General features: G+C 39.0%; 1 protein-coding gene across 1 annotated transcript in view; it reads left to right on the top strand.

Moving 5' to 3' along the window:
* The window catches only part of GRK3 (G protein-coupled receptor kinase 3), a 59470-nt gene that overhangs the window by 36139 nt on the left and 5451 nt on the right, over positions 1-17880 (top strand). Inside the window, exons 9-19 of the mRNA XM_026060329.1 lie at positions 3588-3666; positions 4924-5054; positions 5941-6035; positions 7233-7340; positions 10113-10179; positions 10414-10514; positions 11648-11714; positions 12175-12270; positions 15381-15543; positions 16167-16303; positions 17285-17398. Coding sequence (XP_025916114.1) covers positions 3588-3666; positions 4924-5054; positions 5941-6035; positions 7233-7340; positions 10113-10179; positions 10414-10514; positions 11648-11714; positions 12175-12270; positions 15381-15543; positions 16167-16303; positions 17285-17398 — 1158 coding nt within the window. The remainder of the gene's footprint in view (positions 1-3587; positions 3667-4923; positions 5055-5940; positions 6036-7232; positions 7341-10112; positions 10180-10413; positions 10515-11647; positions 11715-12174; positions 12271-15380; positions 15544-16166; positions 16304-17284; positions 17399-17880) is intronic.

The raw sequence follows: 17880 nt of genomic DNA, 5'->3' as shown, positions 1-17880 counted from the left end.
CTGGCTCTTGGTGCAGCGTGGGCAAACTGCTCCCCAGGTTCATTCCTCCCCCCTGTAGGATACAGGCCCCGTCGTCCTGTGTGGGAGAGGTGTTCGGGCTTTGGGCTTCAAACACCGTTTGAAATTTGCAGAAGATAGGATAGCAAGGAAAATATTTTAGTTCTGTTTAAAAAAATATTTATTTGCTCTAATACACAATATTTGCCTAACACTCAAAAACCGTAACACTAAAATCAGCTAGAACATCACTGCTGATGGACTGGACAGAATCGGTGTGCCAAACGGCATGGTTTGGAGAAGGTTGTTAGTGAATAAATCTTTTCCTGGAGGGTAATGGGTGATGGCGCAGATGGCACAGGTGCCGGATCAGCCGCCTTGCAGGGCTGCGGCTCCACACCGCTGTGTCTTTTGTTTTCCTGATTCTGAGAAAAATGGACAGTGAGGCCGTTCTTCTCTTTTAGAAAATTCACCTAAAGGGAGACTGGATTCAGGTTTCCCCCAAGGGAGGAGGAGTATCAGGTACTGCTAGGAAAAGTGGACAAACTGCACTAGAAAACTTCTGAGATCAATGGTCAAATATGGTTTTGTTTTGGGGTTGGGGTTTTTCTATTTGTTTTTTTTTTGAGAAGAACAGGCACTTTGCTTTCATGTGTACCAAGATTCGTAGGAGTCTTGAGTTCAATGGAAAAACAGAATCTACTCCCAGATTTTTTTAGTGACTTCAAGGACCATCTGTTGAAATGGCAGAGAAAATCTCAGCATTGTAGAAGCATCGACTTCCACATTTTTCTAAAAAAGACCTGTTGGGACGGACATACTGTTAAGTTAAAAACAGTACGTGGACACTTACACTATGAACATGGGTTTTGCCTGTGTTTGCTGTCCTTTCTACAGTCATGCTCTGACATTGGATGTTTAGGTGTTTACAGGAAAAAGTCAGAATCARAAGGTTTCCACCTGAAGTCTTTAAAATGCGACATCTTTAAAACATTACATTCCTACAGTTTGTGACAGATATTCTCATTTTTCTCCTTCCACATAGTGTATTACTAAAAATTTGTCTTCTGTCATTGATTTTGGATTTAATGCAGAATTGTTTAGATGTAATGAACTGTTTCCAAACTCTTCTTAATTCATATATTGTTATCACACTGTTTAAATTTTTCATAGCAGAAGCTTAACTAAAACATAGTATTAGAAATATTAGTCTCTTGGGAAATGTGCTTTATTGCTTTATCTTTCATTTAAGATAAATGTACTTCATTTAAGGTGAATACTTTTTGTACTTTTTTATTTTTATGCTGGAAAATACTCTTTTTCTGACATATAAGCCACTGCAAAATATGTTATGGCACCATTACAAATCTCTCCTCTCTGTTAAACAATGAAGAGGTAGTGATTAAATTAGGAAGGTTTACACTAAAATGAATTATTCATCACATTTACACTTGCAGATTTCTTTTTTTTTGAAAAATTGGATTCCATTAAGATCTAGGCACTTTGTGTTCTGGGATGGAAACACTCTTTTATTTTTCTGTGTTATGGTGTTTAAATTCTAACACTAAATCTAACACTAACACTAGACATTTTGATTGCTCTAAGGTTCTAGGACGCTTGCTTGGGAGATTTTTGAGTTATCCAGTTGATTCAGAAAATCAACTTAAATAGTCCTACTAAAGCTTTTGTTCTGAGGTTGAGTGGTAACCATGATGGTCTGCAGTTATGAGCAATACAAAGTTTATAAGGAAAGTAATATCTTTTATTAAATCCCATATTGCCTTGCCTGTAGTCTTGTCTGCTTATTTCCAGGACATTTAGCAGCAATTAGGCATTTATCTCATGCATGTTTCTACAGAGCGTTTCAAACGTGTGCCTGCGTTTTGTCGAGTTTCCTTGGGACTCATATTTGCACAATAAACTCTAGAAAACCAGTTAGGTCTGAACAGTATTGCAGGCTCAGTCCAAGAAATCGGAGAATCATCTGTGATTAAAGATGAGCATATCAAGCTTTGTGTAAGCCTTACTTGGTTTTCCCTTATGGAAGGATGAACTGACTTGAACTGACCTGGACTGGCAGCGACTATAATGTGGCCATTTCCTCCTATTTCCTATTTTGCTGAAGATCAGCAGGCCGCCAGCACCGGGGCCAGGGAGGGGTCCCGTGGACCTTGCTGCATAGCTGCTATCATCTGGTCCAAGGTCACCGTGTTTTGCTGTTTCTAAATTGGGAAGGAAACGAGTTCCTGTCGCAGATTCCCAGAGCTTTCACTATCAATACGATAATAATTAAGACATTGTTCAAGTTATGTTAGGTCGTATTCTTGCTTCCTGCATGCTATACTGGCTCATCAGCACTTCAGCTTCTCTTCCTGTCAGCTCTGAGGTTTTGGTTCAAGCCTTTACATATCAGTATTTACAGTTCAGTCAGATTTGTTTTGATAGCACAACCATTACTTAAGTTTGTGTTGTGGACTAACAGAACAGCAAGGGTTTCGTATGGCTTCTGAGAGGGACTCAGCGGTGCAATAGCCCCCCCGCTAATGAGCCACGTGCATCAAGGGTGGGCCGAAGGAAGAGGAGACCTAGCGAAGCKCTGCCATCGTTCCGGCATGGCTTTCTTTAATGTGTGTGCATTATAGATGTATCAGCACACTGAACAGGTGATTAGCAGTAAGGAGGTGTTTTCTCAGCTCTGTTTTTTTATGGCTACTAGTCGTAACATCTGTATAAATTAAGGTTAACTGCATTAAGAGGTAGAAATGTAATCCGTCCCAGGGAGTGGTGTCTCTTCAGTGACATTCTTAAATCTGCATCCGCGCCTCACTTCATTTCTAGGTTACTGATCTTGTTTCCCGCACGTCATATAGGAGACAGCCTTGTAGTTTCCTTTCTGGTGTATTTATGTTCCTCCTAAACATCTGTTGCGAATGCTGCTGGAGAGCTGAACTGTGGGGTTACCTGAGTGGCAGAGGATGGCAGAATTCTTGGCTGTCACATTTGTATGGCTTTAAGTGAAGTGCAACTTAGTGGACAGTGCGTTATCAGGGTACCTATGTTTAATATATAGATGAGGATAAAATTGCTTTCCCTTTGGCATTGCCTTTGGAATTTCCTATATTACATGACTCAGATTTTTGATTAGTGTTCCAACAGCTAAACGTTTTCCCTGCAATTAGGGAAATCATGCGTATCCTTTACACTTCATGGGAACAGGATTATTTTTTCTGAGATGCCATAAAGCTTGTCATTTTTAATGTATCCTTCATTTAAGTCTAGTACAAACTCAGGTAAATATTTCTAGAATATCTTCTGCAGTTGGAAATCTTTAGAAGATAGTTATGCTACCTGCATTTCTTTTAGTCTTTGATTTATTGTTTTTTATTTTCAAACTTAAACCTGATAGCAAATTTAAGATCTCTAAACTGTACGTGGAACATCAGAGTATGTAGCTTAATAAACAACTTGTTTTAACAAATTATTATGAATATTGGCAAATATCATAGGAAAAGTATAACATGTTTTTTAGGTTCTGTAAATAGTACTCTGTTTATCATTTGGTATAAACTGTTTGCTCATTCCCTTCCTAGGACTGTCCCTTTATAGTGTGTATGACCTATGCCTTCCACACCCCTGACAAACTCTGCTTCATTCTGGACCTGATGAATGGTAAGCAAGGCTAACGAGAGGAAGATGGTGATAGCGTTACGGAAACCGCAGCCTGAGGACTTGCTGAGATCATGAGCAAAATGAGGGGAAAAACTGAGGCATCAAAAAACACCCACCTGAGAGCAGGAGGGGGAACTGGACCTAAACAAGGGAATGTGTAGAACAGGCTGAAAAATCTCCATTTCTGTATAACATTAGCATATCTAAATTAAGATAAGAGGAGCTATTAGGCTGGAAGCTTAAGGAAAGGATGGTCACATGGAAAAAGGCACGAGGAGATTTAGGTGGTAGAATTTTCAGGAACAGAAGTAAAGGGTTAGTATAAAGAGCACTGCAAAGAAAATAGATGGGGGAAGCGTTCATCAAAGGAAAGACCTGATTTCCAGAAGCCTTAGCATAACTCTTATGAGAAGGCACAGAGAGAGTAATCGGCGGCGCCGAGAGAGATCTTGCAGCTCTGTTACTGCAGAGGATGCTCTGTGCTTGTGGGTCTCCCACTCGAACTCTGACTGTGGTCCTGCAGTGAGCACCTAAGGATGTTGGAGTGCGTTTACACATCCCGTGTTGCAAAGTGAGAAATTTGATTGAGAAATAGGGCTCAGATCCTGTAAGCAATTGAGACTGGCTTTGATGTTTTGCACGTGAGGAATCTCATTATAACCTACACAGTAGGTCAGATTCAAATAATTGGTTGATTATTTTAAATTCATAGCTTGATCAGAAACTGTTCTTGGAATATTCACTATTCATTGTGTTGATGGTTTGGATTAGCTCATAGAGTGACGTTGTATTGTGTCTATACTTTGATTAAAAAAGTGTGAAAACATTCCCAGCATGAATATTTGTATATGCTAATTTATTCAGTTTTACAGAAACTCGTATGTATGACTGCAGTTTACTTGCTGTGAAAATCCCTTCCATTAAGACTCAGTTGCTGGATCGTTCACTGAATGCAAACATGGACAAAGTAAATGTATTTTTGAAATGGACGTCCAAATTGATCATTTTTTCTTTATTAACTTCCTCAGATATTTTGTCAGCATGTATACTGCAGAGTGTACTTGCCCACAGCTGAGTGTGCAAGCACTTGAGTCCAGCACTTGAATCCCCTCATGCTCGATTATTAAAACCTGCAATTGCTATGCTCCCTGCTACCCCACACCTGCCCYTTTCCCCCCCACTCCTGTATCTTGCCACCCCTCAGTGCAGCAAGATTTTACTCTTCTGTTAATTGTGTCCCAATTCTTCTAATTCTAGGAGGAGATTTGCACTACCACCTCTCCCAGCACGGAGTGTTTTCTGAAAAAGAAATGAGGTTTTATGCTACTGAAATCATCCTGGGCTTAGAACACATGCATAATCGCTTTGTTGTGTATAGAGACTTAAAGGTAATCATTAATGCACTGCATAACGGGCTGCATTTGCATAGGTTGTTATTAGTTAGCAACAAACAATCCAGAAATACTGATAAGTTAAAGKAAGTTCTTGCATACACCCAGTATCTTACCTGAAACCTGTTCTGGGCAAGGATATAGATTGTTTGTTTACCTYTTTGTCTGGATTTCTAGTAGTTGTTCAACATAGTTCTAATTTGTTATTACCCGATTAAACAGGCCTGGGAGATGCTTCATTGGTTGTGTTACAATAAATCCAGTTCAGTRTATTCACCTCATTTACCATCCTAATGATGTTATTAATTTACAAAACGTACTGGGCTTTGAAAACGCTRGGAGGGGAGTGAGTGTGATGGGAGAYGGACAGGRAGRCAGGGGCTCARGAGTATGTTTCACCRGCAGGTGGGAAGTTGAGGACTGTCYTAAGGCRGGGGGAYGTGAGGCAGGTGGCCAACCAAAGTGGAAAAAAGTCTGCATGGCGAGAGTAGGGTGTGGAATGGGAGTAAGGGGTGGAAGATGCCCCCGCAGCCCCAGCTGTGAAAGAACCCAAAGGAGTGAGGCCTTGAGGCCAGATGGGTTTTGTTCTTCTGTGCGCCTTGCGTTTCAAGCCTTGTCTGTTTTTCTTTTCTGTTACTTTCCAGATTTTCATAATCTTTGCATGGAATTGAATGGTATTGCTCTGCTAGAATGTTGTGGATATTATCTATAAAGTATTTGTTGTATTGACTTTGAAAGTTGTGGTTTTGTTTTGTTTTTTTTTAATAAAAGTAGCAATCCAGAGGGTATTGATGTTTGAGACAGTTACTGTGTTTTGAGGATTTGTACTATCATCAACCAAAAAATACTGAGCAGTACTCTTTCTCTGTTTATGCACTTCTAGCCTGCAAATATCCTGTTGGATGAACACGGGCATGTAAGAATATCAGATCTTGGGCTGGCCTGTGATTTTTCCAAAAAGAAGCCGCATGCTAGTGTGTAAGTATTATGTGAGCTCTGTTGCACATAAAATTATTGCTAAATAATTTCTTTACATGTTTTTTATTATTTAACTTTGCCTAAAGGAAAATAACACTTCTGTGGCATGACACTTCTCTGTAACAGAGTTTTGCTGGATACCCTAATAAGATTTTTCAGTCTCCCTTTTCTGTTTTCCTGAACAGTTGTAGCAGCTGCTGTGTAGGCATGGCTGGAAGATGACACATTATTTCAAGATGATTCATTGTTCACAGAAGATAAGAACTTGACTGAGTTAAAGTTCACGTTTGTTTTAATTGTCCTAAATGGATAATTAAATATTCTGAAACTGACTAAAAAACAGGATTTATTGTATCTTTCCTTTTCTGGATTTTTCTGTAACTTCAGAAAATTGTGTTCTTTTTCTAACTCTCGACATCAGATCATAACTGAAATCTGGATTTTGTGTGTCATGTATGGATTCCGTATCTTATCTGGCATGCTATATTCTTAGGTCCTCATTTGCCCCAATTTAGTCTCAGATCCTGTCATTTTTTAAAAGATTTGCACTACAGTAGCTTCTAGAAAAGTTTATACTTTCAAATTAAGTAGAGGGTAAAAGCAGTACGTGGTAACTTCATTGCTGTGGGTGGCCAGCACTCAAGGAGATGTTCTGTTGGCTACTTCTGTTTGTTAAAACTGGTCCATGGGTGTCAGCTGAAGGAGAGGTGTGTGAAATAGGTGTCAGAGAGCACAAACCAGGCCTGCTAGCCCTCTCTCTGGGGTTGGCTTAGTCTCACGGGGCCCAGGGCTGGAGCGGTCTGGCCTAAAAGATCAGGAGCCCTGGCTGCCTCCTAATGCCTGGCCTCCCTGTAAGCCCAGGGGACAGAACAGGCTGCCTTTCTAACTCTTTCCTATTCCACGCTCGGATAGAAGATTACTTACTGTCCTTTCTTCCAGTTCTGYTAAATCTCTCTGTAGGTGCTACAGTTTGTCTAATTTTTCCTCTTRTTTCTGTTTTAAGGTATTGCTTTGCCTCTGTAGATTTATAGGAACAGAAAACATGAATATGCATGTGTGGCCAAAGGAAAAGCAAAAGAACAATGATGTTTAGAATTCATTCTTTTTAAGTTAGACTATCTTTTTAAGAAAATACAGGATGTTTTTACAATGATAGTTCTGATCGTAATCAAGATTTTGTTACTTTTTGCTCGGCAGAGGTACTCATGGATACATGGCTCCAGAGGTGCTCCAGAAGGGAACAGCATACGACAGCAGTGCCGACTGGTTCTCCCTGGGCTGCATGCTTTTCAAACTGCTGAGAGGGTGAGTCAGGTCTCAGCACCTGGTTTGTTTGTTTGTTTGTTTTTAACATGTGCCTGAAACTCGTACCACATCTGCACAAGAGACTAAGATAAGCTTGTTTTCCTTCCAAAACAAACAACTAAGCAAAACTCGAGCCCTGCTTCCTTTAGTAGACRCACGTATGGGGTGGTGAGGAAGGCTGCAGCTCCCATCCACTCTTTAGGCGTGTTATTTCTCATGACTTCTGCTGATAGGCAATCCACCCATCTTTTGGCAATAGTTCAGTATTTTAGATGCTCTGATATTATTCATTGCTTAAATGTACTAGCTGCCCTTTTAAATTATGGACTTCATTTTAGGCTTAGGACCTTTTCTTATGGCAAAAAGACTTTGCTGCATTATTCTTTTTTTAGCATGATCCTTTTGGTCTTTCCTTCTGTAGTTTTGGGGTAAATTGTAATGTGTGGATGCTTCCAGTTACAGAATTTGGCCTGTGAACATATTGGTGTGCAAATGTATAACAATTACAGCTTTGTCAACCATTACCTCATCAATAAACTTACAAGCCTGTGTAGAATTTACTAAGACTAACAGATTTATATGAACAGTCAATATGTGGTTGCTGGCAAGTGTTTCTTGACAATAGCTTCTTCAGTGTTATTGGTGAAATGGAAATAATCTTTTAAGCTCTTTAGAGCTTTTCTCTGTAAATATTGGTCATCAGTTAGATTTTTCTGTGTCCTTGTAATAAATGATAATTAATTATAAGGTCTTACCTTTATACATGTCAGGCACCACACAAAGGAAGGTAAGCTTGTATTTTCTGAATTGAAATATAAGGCTGTATCAATTTAACATTAATTTTTTTTCACAAAATAACTAAATGTATGTGTGTCAATAAATAAAGAAATGGTGTTTAAATACTTTTTTCTTTGCAATTTAGAACTGCAGACAGCATCATGCAGCTGTGAGCAATATGCTGTCTCTCTAATCACTCACTGAATAATTTTATAGGTAGCAAGCTATGCAACAGTTTGGGTTTGCTGGGAGGAGAGAGTAGAGCGTATTTCAGAAGGAGGACCACTAGGGACTCCTCATCTTTTCTTTTGGGCCTTTTTCCCTTTGAATCACTTGGGCACAGAGGATCAGGGCATCCATCTGACCCTGATACGGTTCCTTCTTCACATGTTTAAAGTCGCTTGATGGAAGAACTAGCCTCTAGAAGCAAACGATCCCATTTAGCAGCAAAACTTGGACTTGTGGAGAGGGGAGGTTGTGGTCTTTGCAGAGTGATTCCTCCCGACAGAGGTGTGTGGGGTGGTATCAGCGGGAGGGCAGAAGGCAGAGTGTTATTCGTGGTGGGCTAGACTTCTAATCTGTTTGGAAGTCGATTAAATAACTCAGATTGCAAAACAAGGGTTGGGCACATAGTGCCGTTTCTTAGCATTTAATAAATTTAGTCGGTCATAAAATCCTGTCAGTAAATCTGCAGTCAATCATTTGCTTTCATGATCTACTCAGAACCTCATTGTCAAAGTATCTGAGACCGTATTTTAGCAATTTACTCTTGCTTCCATACATATCATGCTTAAAAACAGAAAAATGAAGTCCTGATCTGTCCAACAGATCTCTATTCTGCAGAAGAAATTTGAGGACAAATAGGAAATAACTCCAGAGTAGCAGGTCACCAGTGAAACAAGCCAGTACACATTGCCATGTGGTAACACAAAATATATTATAATGGGTAATTAACGAACTAATAGGTAAATAACACTTTAATTTTGAAAAATAGCATTCCCTTAAGGTTTTGAAGACATCTAGAAAACAGGGAATACACCTTAAATTTAATTTAAAAAAAAAAAACACCTGATAATAGAAAGTTTCCACTTGCTCTTATGCTRCTGTTTAAATATTGCTTGGTAAATCTGTAATATTCGAAGGTCTTCTGTAGTTAAAAGAAAAAAATCAAACTCACAGAAACAGAAGTATTAAGCAGGAAAGGGGTAGAAGATGAAAATTAACCAGATATCATCAGATACCTTCCTGGTCACTAATCCTGTGGTATCCATCATGATGATATGTTTTGTCTATGCACTTCAAGATCTTGCTTCATTCTTCCTGTATAGATGAGTGGTAAGTTCTGTAGGATGTTTTCAGTTTCCATGTATAGATCAACGTTTTTACATATCTGTGTTGCAATTGCTGTTGAGAAGTTTCTTGTTAGATGGAGCGATTTATTTTATTCGAGATGTAATTGGTAGGGAGCTTGCAACGCAGTGTTTCACTACTGGTCAGGGTCATTTAAGAATACCCTGACCTATTGCAAGCCTTTGTATGGATTAACTACATCAGGTTTCCCTGATTTTAATAATCCTTACAGGGGAATCTATATGTTGTCTGGAAAGGAGTTGAAAGGCTGCTTTTCTCTGGGTTTGATTTTCATGTCCACCATACGCAATCATGCTGAAAACAGAAAAGATGTACTTTTTTGCAAAGTGGCACAGCTTTCTGCAGTGAGAAAAGAAAATGAAGTGTTAAGAACTCAAACATTGATATTTTTAAGGTGTGACTGGTAGTCACAGTGTTAAACTTGTATGTTAGTGTGAAAAGTCTAATTTTTCATTGTAAATGCTAAGTGTTTCACTGCTTATGTTATTGTTCTGCAGGACAGGATTGATGAGGTGGAATAACGGGACTAAAAGGATGCTACACGCTTTCCTGAGGTTGCCACTGCTGAAATAACCTGATATGTTATGGCTTTACATTTATTAGTGCATTTTCTTATTTCTACAGTCACAGTCCTTTCAGACAGCACAAAACCAAAGATAAGCATGAGATTGACCGGATGACGCTCACCGTGGTAAGGATCTCGGGGGCAGTTGCAGTTGCATTCTTCTTGCTTACTAAACTGCAGTTTCGCTAAAAAGTACATCAGCTTATTCATAACCTGCTTTCTGAGAAAGAGCTGTGTTTACACATGCAAGAGTTGTATTTACAAATGCTATTAAAGAAAAGCTACTTTCCTATGTGGTGAAAGCAGATCAAAATACATCTATAGTTTAATGCCTTTTTTGGTACTGCTTTTTTTTCATAGAATGTGGAGTTACCAGATTCATTTTCTCCTGAACTAAAGTCCCTTTTGGAAGGGCTTCTGCAGCGGGATGTTAGCAAGAGACTTGGCTGCCAAGGGAGAAGGTAGGTGTCATCTTCTCCTTGGATCTGTGACTTTAAAAAYTTCCACGTTTTTAAATGAATGACTTCATATGAAGTAAGAATCAACTTCCTGATAATTTTACTTTAGGAAAGAAAACATTAAAAAATGCAATTGCATGATACTGCATTTCAGCTTGCTTTGGTTGTGGGCACATTACAAAATTTCTGTCATTAAAGACATTTCTCTTTTCCCATTAAGTTCTCTGTAATCATGTTCATTTTTGATGTTATTTATATATATCTTATTATGGATGTTAGTWCTTTTCATCCCTGTTTTGTTTTTATGTTGTTTTGCCTGATTTGTTTTGACATGAAGTTATGCTACTTGATTCAGGCATACTGATAGCTAAAATTATTATTTGTGTTGTTGCAGCTGTAATGGTATGAGGTTATTCTGCAAAGGATGCCCAGAAGGCCCCGAATACTTGTTTCRTTTTGGGTTGCCTCTGCTTCAGATGGCAAATATTTTTATCGCCAATATTCAGAGAGAAGCAGGGTCATTGCCATGAGTCTCTAAGGTGTTGCTATCACCTATTTAAAAAGCAGTATTTGCCTGATGAGACCAGGAAAGAAAACTGTGGGAGGAATAAACAACTGTTGAGAAACTGTTGGCAATGTGTGGTACCTCTTGAGTAACAGTCAGTCATACCTAAGATGARTGCAAGGTGTTATTCCAGAGATATATTCAAAGGGTTTTATATCATGGAGTCCTTGATGATAATCACCAAGTCTGAGATTACTTTTCAAGCTCAGGCCTATCAAGAGTAGTTGCTTATTTTGCTATAAAATAAGTATAATATCAAATGCAGTGGGGTAAGCATGTTGCTTAGAATTAATCAATAGGATCTGACAACAAAAGAGTATTGTTTGTTATTTGAGGTAATGGTTTATCATAGAAAAAGGAGTGCGATTGCTTCCCAGACCTGCAGCACTACTTACAGTGTTTCCATATTAGTCTTCTCTTCTGTTGTTTACGTAAAATTTTTTTTGAAAAACAAAGCATTTTACTGATGTTTTCAAGTGATGTAAATGCTTGACCTTTGAAAGCTTTAATTTTCTCAAATGTATTTGAAAAGCCCCTTCATTTTGTTGACTTCAGTTAATTTATTTTGCAGTGCACAAGAAGTAAAAGAGCATCCTTTCTTCAAAGGGATTGATTGGCAGCAAGTCTATTTGCAGAAGGTAAAGGATTAAAATAGTAACTTTAGCTTCCACAGTGAAGCAGTAAAAATGAAGAAGTCTGGAGAGGTAGCACATAGAAAACTTGGGGATTCCTGTCCCCAGCACAGGTACTCACTTGCACCAGTACATGGAAGATGGTTGATGAAAACTGTTATCCCTTCATTAGTAGCTTCCTCTTTTATAGCACTGAATTCTTTCTTTTTTTTTCAAGGTCAAATGGCTGCATGGTTTCTTCTGCATGGCTCTCTATAAACTAGGGTTTTTTCCCCTGAAAAAAGATAGGGAAGACCTTTTACTGAAAGAATGGAGAACTTCTTTGTACTGAAATTTAGTTTCAAGTGACGTSCTGTTATAGTGTCATGTGTAATGTGTGCAAAAATAAAAAGGCCATATTTATCTACAGAATGGATCTAAATATTGTACATTAATTTGTCTGTAATTATGCTACTTTTATTTCCAGTATCCTCCACCATTGATTCCTCCCCGGGGAGAAGTAAATGCAGCAGATGCTTTTGATATTGGGTCCTTTGATGAAGAGGACACTAAAGGCATTAAGGTACACGACTTGAAGTATCATTCTTTACCTATCATTTAAACTGCTGTGCTCAACTTGCACACATGCATGCCATTTCTTTGCTTCGGGGGCTACTGACTTTTGAGTTTGGAACGTTAATCATGACTAATTTAGAGCATACTGTTGTGAAATGGTAGCTTCGGCTCATTTGTTGGTTTGTTTTTGCTTGCCAAGTCCGTATCTTTTGTTTATATTTTAGATTGACTGAAATCTACCTTCCTATCAAAAGGTTTATATGATAAAGCAAATACATCAGGTGATCAGACAACTTCAGGGAAATCCTCAGGTGTTCAAGAATAATTAATGTTTTGCAGTTTTAAAAATTTTCATTAGTTTCTGCCATGTGGGGGGGAAAAAAACAGTTACCATTCCTAAAACCCTGATTGATTTAAAKGCACATTCAGTAATAATCTTAAGAAAATTGCCATTTATTTAGGATGAAATCTTTTGGCTTTGGTAATCRCAGTAACACTTTTATTGTCAGCGCAGTTCTTCCCTGGGTTAGCTACATATAYATCCCAGATTTCTGTGACAAACAAGTGTAGCAAATGAAGGCAGAATGTGCAGCACAGACCTCCTGCCATGGAWTAAGGAAAGCAATTATTCTAATCGTGTTACTGTTTAACCCTCCTGTGGCATATTGCAACTGCAGARCATGTTAGCACCATGAATCTTTTTGATGTTGGTAAGGAGGCCATTCCACCACCTCCCTATCCCCCCACAGAGGAAAATGCAGTTGATAATTTAAGAGTTGTCTAAGATTTTGTAGAAATCATTTTTAGAAAAGGAGTTTACCTTTCATTCTGTAAATACGATGTTTTGAACAAGTTCCTGTAGGGACTGCAGTGGAACCTGGTRCATTAGTACCTGCAGTGCTCTGTACTGTAAGAGGGACACCCAGTCATCTGAGAACCTGTTCTGGAGAACAAATACTGGCTCGTGGAAGCTTAGAGAAATTGAACTAAACCTTATTTTAATAGTGCTACCTCATGCTCAGAGAGTGCGATGGAACGCTCTTATAAATGACAAACTATGTATTAATGGTAACATTTTTACTAAGTTAGAATAGTGATATAGGTAACTTTCAGGTTCTGATATTTCAAAATCTTGTGAAAACAGCTTAAAGGAAAAAATTCTGGAGTTAAAGCTGCTGGCCCATTCTGTCTTGTGTGGAGCGAGTGTGGTATGCCCTACGCCTGTTCTGAAGCGTCCTTGGTACTTGGAGACCATAGGTGAATCAATGAGTGTCTTGGGTATATCCCGTTCGTTATTTTTGTCCTGCCTTTCTCCTTTCTCCAATAGATCCAACTTCATTCTTGTTATTACAGAAATGAGTCAGAGAAACTAATTGCTCCAAACTTTATAAGCAAAAACTTATTAACTCCTCACTGTGCCTGAAAGAGGAACTCGTCTGTCAGTGTCACCTGCTGTAATTACAGAAGTTGGCATAAAAAAGATTTTACGTGTTTAAAGAGAAATACGAAGAACCCAAGATGTTCTTTGTCCCGGAAAGCTCCACAGCTTCCATGTTAGTCTAACAAGATTTCAATGTCTGAAATTGCGGAACGCTGTAATTCCAAGGACCGTTTTGCAAGGAGAAACGAGGTTGCCTTTTAAGTACTTAGGGGGTCGTAGATCCTCAGCAAGGCACRCACCCATAAATCGTATAGCCAAATTGCCTCTGCGTATTCTCTATTCAGGCTGCCCGTAAGGTTTATTCTTAGTCGTGAGTCAATGCGGGGTGTCGTGTACTGCTGCTTTGCTTTGCTCTTTGGCGAAGACGTCACAGCCCTGTAGAAGGGACTGAGTAATTCCTCAGCGGCGCGTTAACCGCAGGCGGAGTTTGCGCTCGCGTGACGGTAGCTGTCTCGGCTGGTGAGCTGTCGTTGCGAGCGCCGTGCTCTCCCCTCCGCCGCCTCGCGGGACCGTATTTATCCTGCCACCTATCCGTGACACCTAGGGGAAACACGTCCTTTGAGGTTACAAACTGAGACGACAACAGCCGGCGCCCCGACTGTCCCTGGTTGCGGTGCGCACGTCTCGCCCTGTGTACGGAGCCCTTGAAAGCCGTTTTCTCAGAGTTTCAGCAAAGTCTTCTGGCTCCAGCTGCCGTGACCCCAAAGAGCGTGTTCCTGGTGTGGCCTCCGCCGGGGCTCCCCGAGCAGCCCCRTCCCTGGTCGGACAGTGCAGTCTAGTGGGCTCGCCGCGTACTTCAKCAGGAAAACGGGTGTTTCGTCTCGCTTCTCGCAGAAATCCTGGTTCTCTCCTGATTAACAAATGTGGAAGCAACTGAGGAAAGGCTGCGGAGAGTTTAAAGCCATCCCCAGATCAAAACCTTTAATAATCTTGTTGGGAAAACGTTGGTTGCTTTTTGTACTGCATCAAAGTGCCTGATGGTTAAACCCAGAATATTGCTGTTGTCAAGGCACAAACAGCCCTTACTGGGGATCCAGTAACTCTAGGTACCTTCAGGGCAATTCGCGTGCTGTAGTTAAGCGGGGAGGAGAAGAGAAGCTATCTGACACGAAAATTATGAGATCTGCAGGATGCATTAGTGAATTTTAAAGGTGAATTTTTAACAATGTAAAACTAAGCTGGGGAAGCATGGAAAGTGTCTTTGTGTAAAAGATTCCTTTTCATGTTAGAGTACTAGTACCATAGCCTCTGTTTTACTTAATTTTTTCATTTGGGAGTTTTTCTGCTGAAGAGGTTTTTAACAGTTTGGCGTTCTGTTAACGCTGATTATGCAACACAGTTAAGAATGCAACAAAGTTAGGAATGTAGCTGTTTACATTTTAAATAATTATTTAAATGTAATGACTGCAGAACAGGAYGGGACAACGTTGAGTAAGGCTTTTAAAACTATTAAACCAATTTTTGAACGGGTGGCTTATTCTCTCTATATAAATTAATATCTTTGCTTAAATTAATATCTCTACTTTCTAATGTTTGCACCTATTTGTTCTGGTAGTACATCTTCGATACATCTTTTAAAATAATGCTGTTATATGGGAAACCATTGACTTTTGTGGTTAAGAATAGTCAAAGTTATTAAAATGGTTTTCTTGTGTGTTATTTTTTTCTATTGCAAGTTGCTTGATAGTGACCAGGAATTGTATAAGAACTTTCCTCTGGTAATATCGGAGCGCTGGCAGCAAGAAGTAGCAGAAACGGTTTATGATGCTGTAAATGCAGACACAGATAAAATTGAGGCCAGAAAAAGAGCTAAAAATAAGCAGCTTGGCCACGAGGAAGGTAATCTATCAAATATACTTCTTTTTGTCTTTTATTACTGGATAGTAATTCAGGTATTTGAAGTTCCAAACAACAGACTCTCATATCACTCTCATTCACCAGTATAGAATTCATTTAGTCCGTATCATGTTTCTTAATGTTTTGAAACATTGTATGATGATATAAACATTTTGGAAAATCTTTAGTACAATCTTTAAATGTTATGGTATATGCTTAGAAAATAATATTGAGGATTTGATTTCATGGCAAAGAGAATTGGAAAACTTTATAGAAAACTTCACTTGTTTGCACAAGGATGCTACATAGCAGGTTCTGACCTTTGGATACCACTGTACAACTCTTTTAACAGCAAATAAGATACTATTTTGGTGTTTTGTTTTTTTTCAAAGAATCAAATTCTCTTTGTGGTTACTCCACTGCAGTTTTGCTGACTTGAGCAACTGAGGCAGAATTGGCTCTGTGTGTCCGTGTGTGTGTGCGCACATGGAAGCACTACTGAAAATCTAGTGATAGCACACTTGGTCCCACTGCGTTGTGGAGCATATCCCCTCTCAGCATAGCACGTGTGCAGAACGCTTGAGGCAGCTCCTTATTTTGCATGCTAATGTTTCCTGTTCTCGTAGATTATGCACTGGGGAAGGACTGCATTATGCACGGATACATGCTGAAATTGGGGAATCCCTTCCTGACTCAGTGGCAGCGTCGTTACTTTTACCTCTTCCCAAACCGACTTGAATGGCGAGGAGAAGGAGAATCACGGGTAAGTGCCGTTACTCCAGGGAGCAGCAACATCAAAAGGCGTGAAAGGCAGGCGGGCRTTGAAGCAGGTCTGAGCTCCCATACTCAAACATACCTCCCATGGAAGCAGAATTTGGCCTGAGTGAATGACTGGTGGATTTGAGTAACTACTCAAGGTAACCTAGCCTTGCTTTAGTTAATGGGAAGCTGCATTGCACTGAAGAAACATAAAGTTGACTTGAGAAATCTGTTTGTTTCCTTTATATTTTTAAAGGAATTTGGTAGTTCATGGTGTTGTTTTTCATTTAGGACTTCTGGACTATTTATGCAAAAAAACATAAAATGGTAAGGTAATAAATGCTATAACATTTTCTTTGAAATAAAATGCTATAGCAACTTTAGTTTAGTCCAGCTGTGATCCTGTGCTAGATGAATCATTTGTATATTTAGTTATGTAAAGTTTTGGGATTTTCAAAATGTTGTTCTCATGTTACAGTATATGGGGAAAGCTTTTCTGCAAACTGTTTTGTATGTTTTCTTCTTTGTAAGTATATAGAGCTCAAGTATTCCCTTTGAGCCCTTTGATACAGATAGTGAGATTATTATTATTATTTTTTTTACAGCAATAATACTTGGAAATACATAAAATTATATGCAACTCTCTTGAGGGAAAATAGTGCATATTTTGTTTGTAGACACACCTATTGTAGATTCCTAGTTCATACTGTCATTACTGCCTCCTTTGGCTTATATTGCATTGTCTCTGTTTAACCAACCAAGCCCCTTGCCAAATCTCTCTCTTACCTTACGATCTATTTCTAGTTCATGAATCAGTCTTCAGAAATAAAGAAGCATTTGTGTAATGGCTGTTCATGTCCATAACTTCATTTGTATGGGTAGTCAAAAAAAATTAGATATTGGCTTCATTTGACAAGCAACGCTTTTTTTTTTTTTCACCAAATCATGTCTCTGCTTTTTTTTTTTTTGTTTGCAAATACTCTAGCAAAATCTCCTGACAATGGAACAAATAGTATCTGTTGAAGAAACGCAAATTAAAGATAAGAAATGCATCTTACTGAGAATTAAAGGAGGAAAACAGTTTGTCCTGCAGTGTGAGGTGAGACACTTGTTTTTTAGTAATTGTGGATCAGATGTTTTGCATGTGATAAATGATAAAAAACAGTTGTTCCAGTCCTCCCATTATATATTGAATATGTAGCAAATCTAAATCTAAGCAAAACTAGGGAAGTTCTTACCATACTTTATTTTGAAAGTAGGAAACCTGCAGCTATATCAGTTTATCATCACTAAAAATATGGATTTCAACGTTACTTGCACCAAAATGAATTTTGTTTTGAAGCTTTTTATTACTTCTCACCCAGGCAGCCTTCTAAGGCCTTGTTGACACTGGTGACTAATTGCGGTTAGTTTACGGCAACTAATGTGTTTGTGAGGGATAAAGTAGGCAAGTGTTGAAACATTTTGACCAGCTTTAGTTGCTGCTGACTTGCCTTGTTTTGACTGAGCGATGGAAGCAAATGGCTACGTGTTTTCAATATCCAAAGGTACTCATTTCTGCAGAAAATGAAAATAAGTTGC

The sequence above is a fragment of the Apteryx rowi genome, unplaced genomic scaffold (genome assembly GCF_003343035.1).
Source record: "Apteryx rowi isolate R43461 unplaced genomic scaffold, aptRow1 scaffold_168, whole genome shotgun sequence".
NCBI classification, from domain to species: Eukaryota; Metazoa; Chordata; class Aves; order Apterygiformes; family Apterygidae; genus Apteryx; species Apteryx rowi.
Note: the sequence above shows the minus strand (reverse complement) of the source record. Positions and strands in the feature narration are given on the sequence as shown.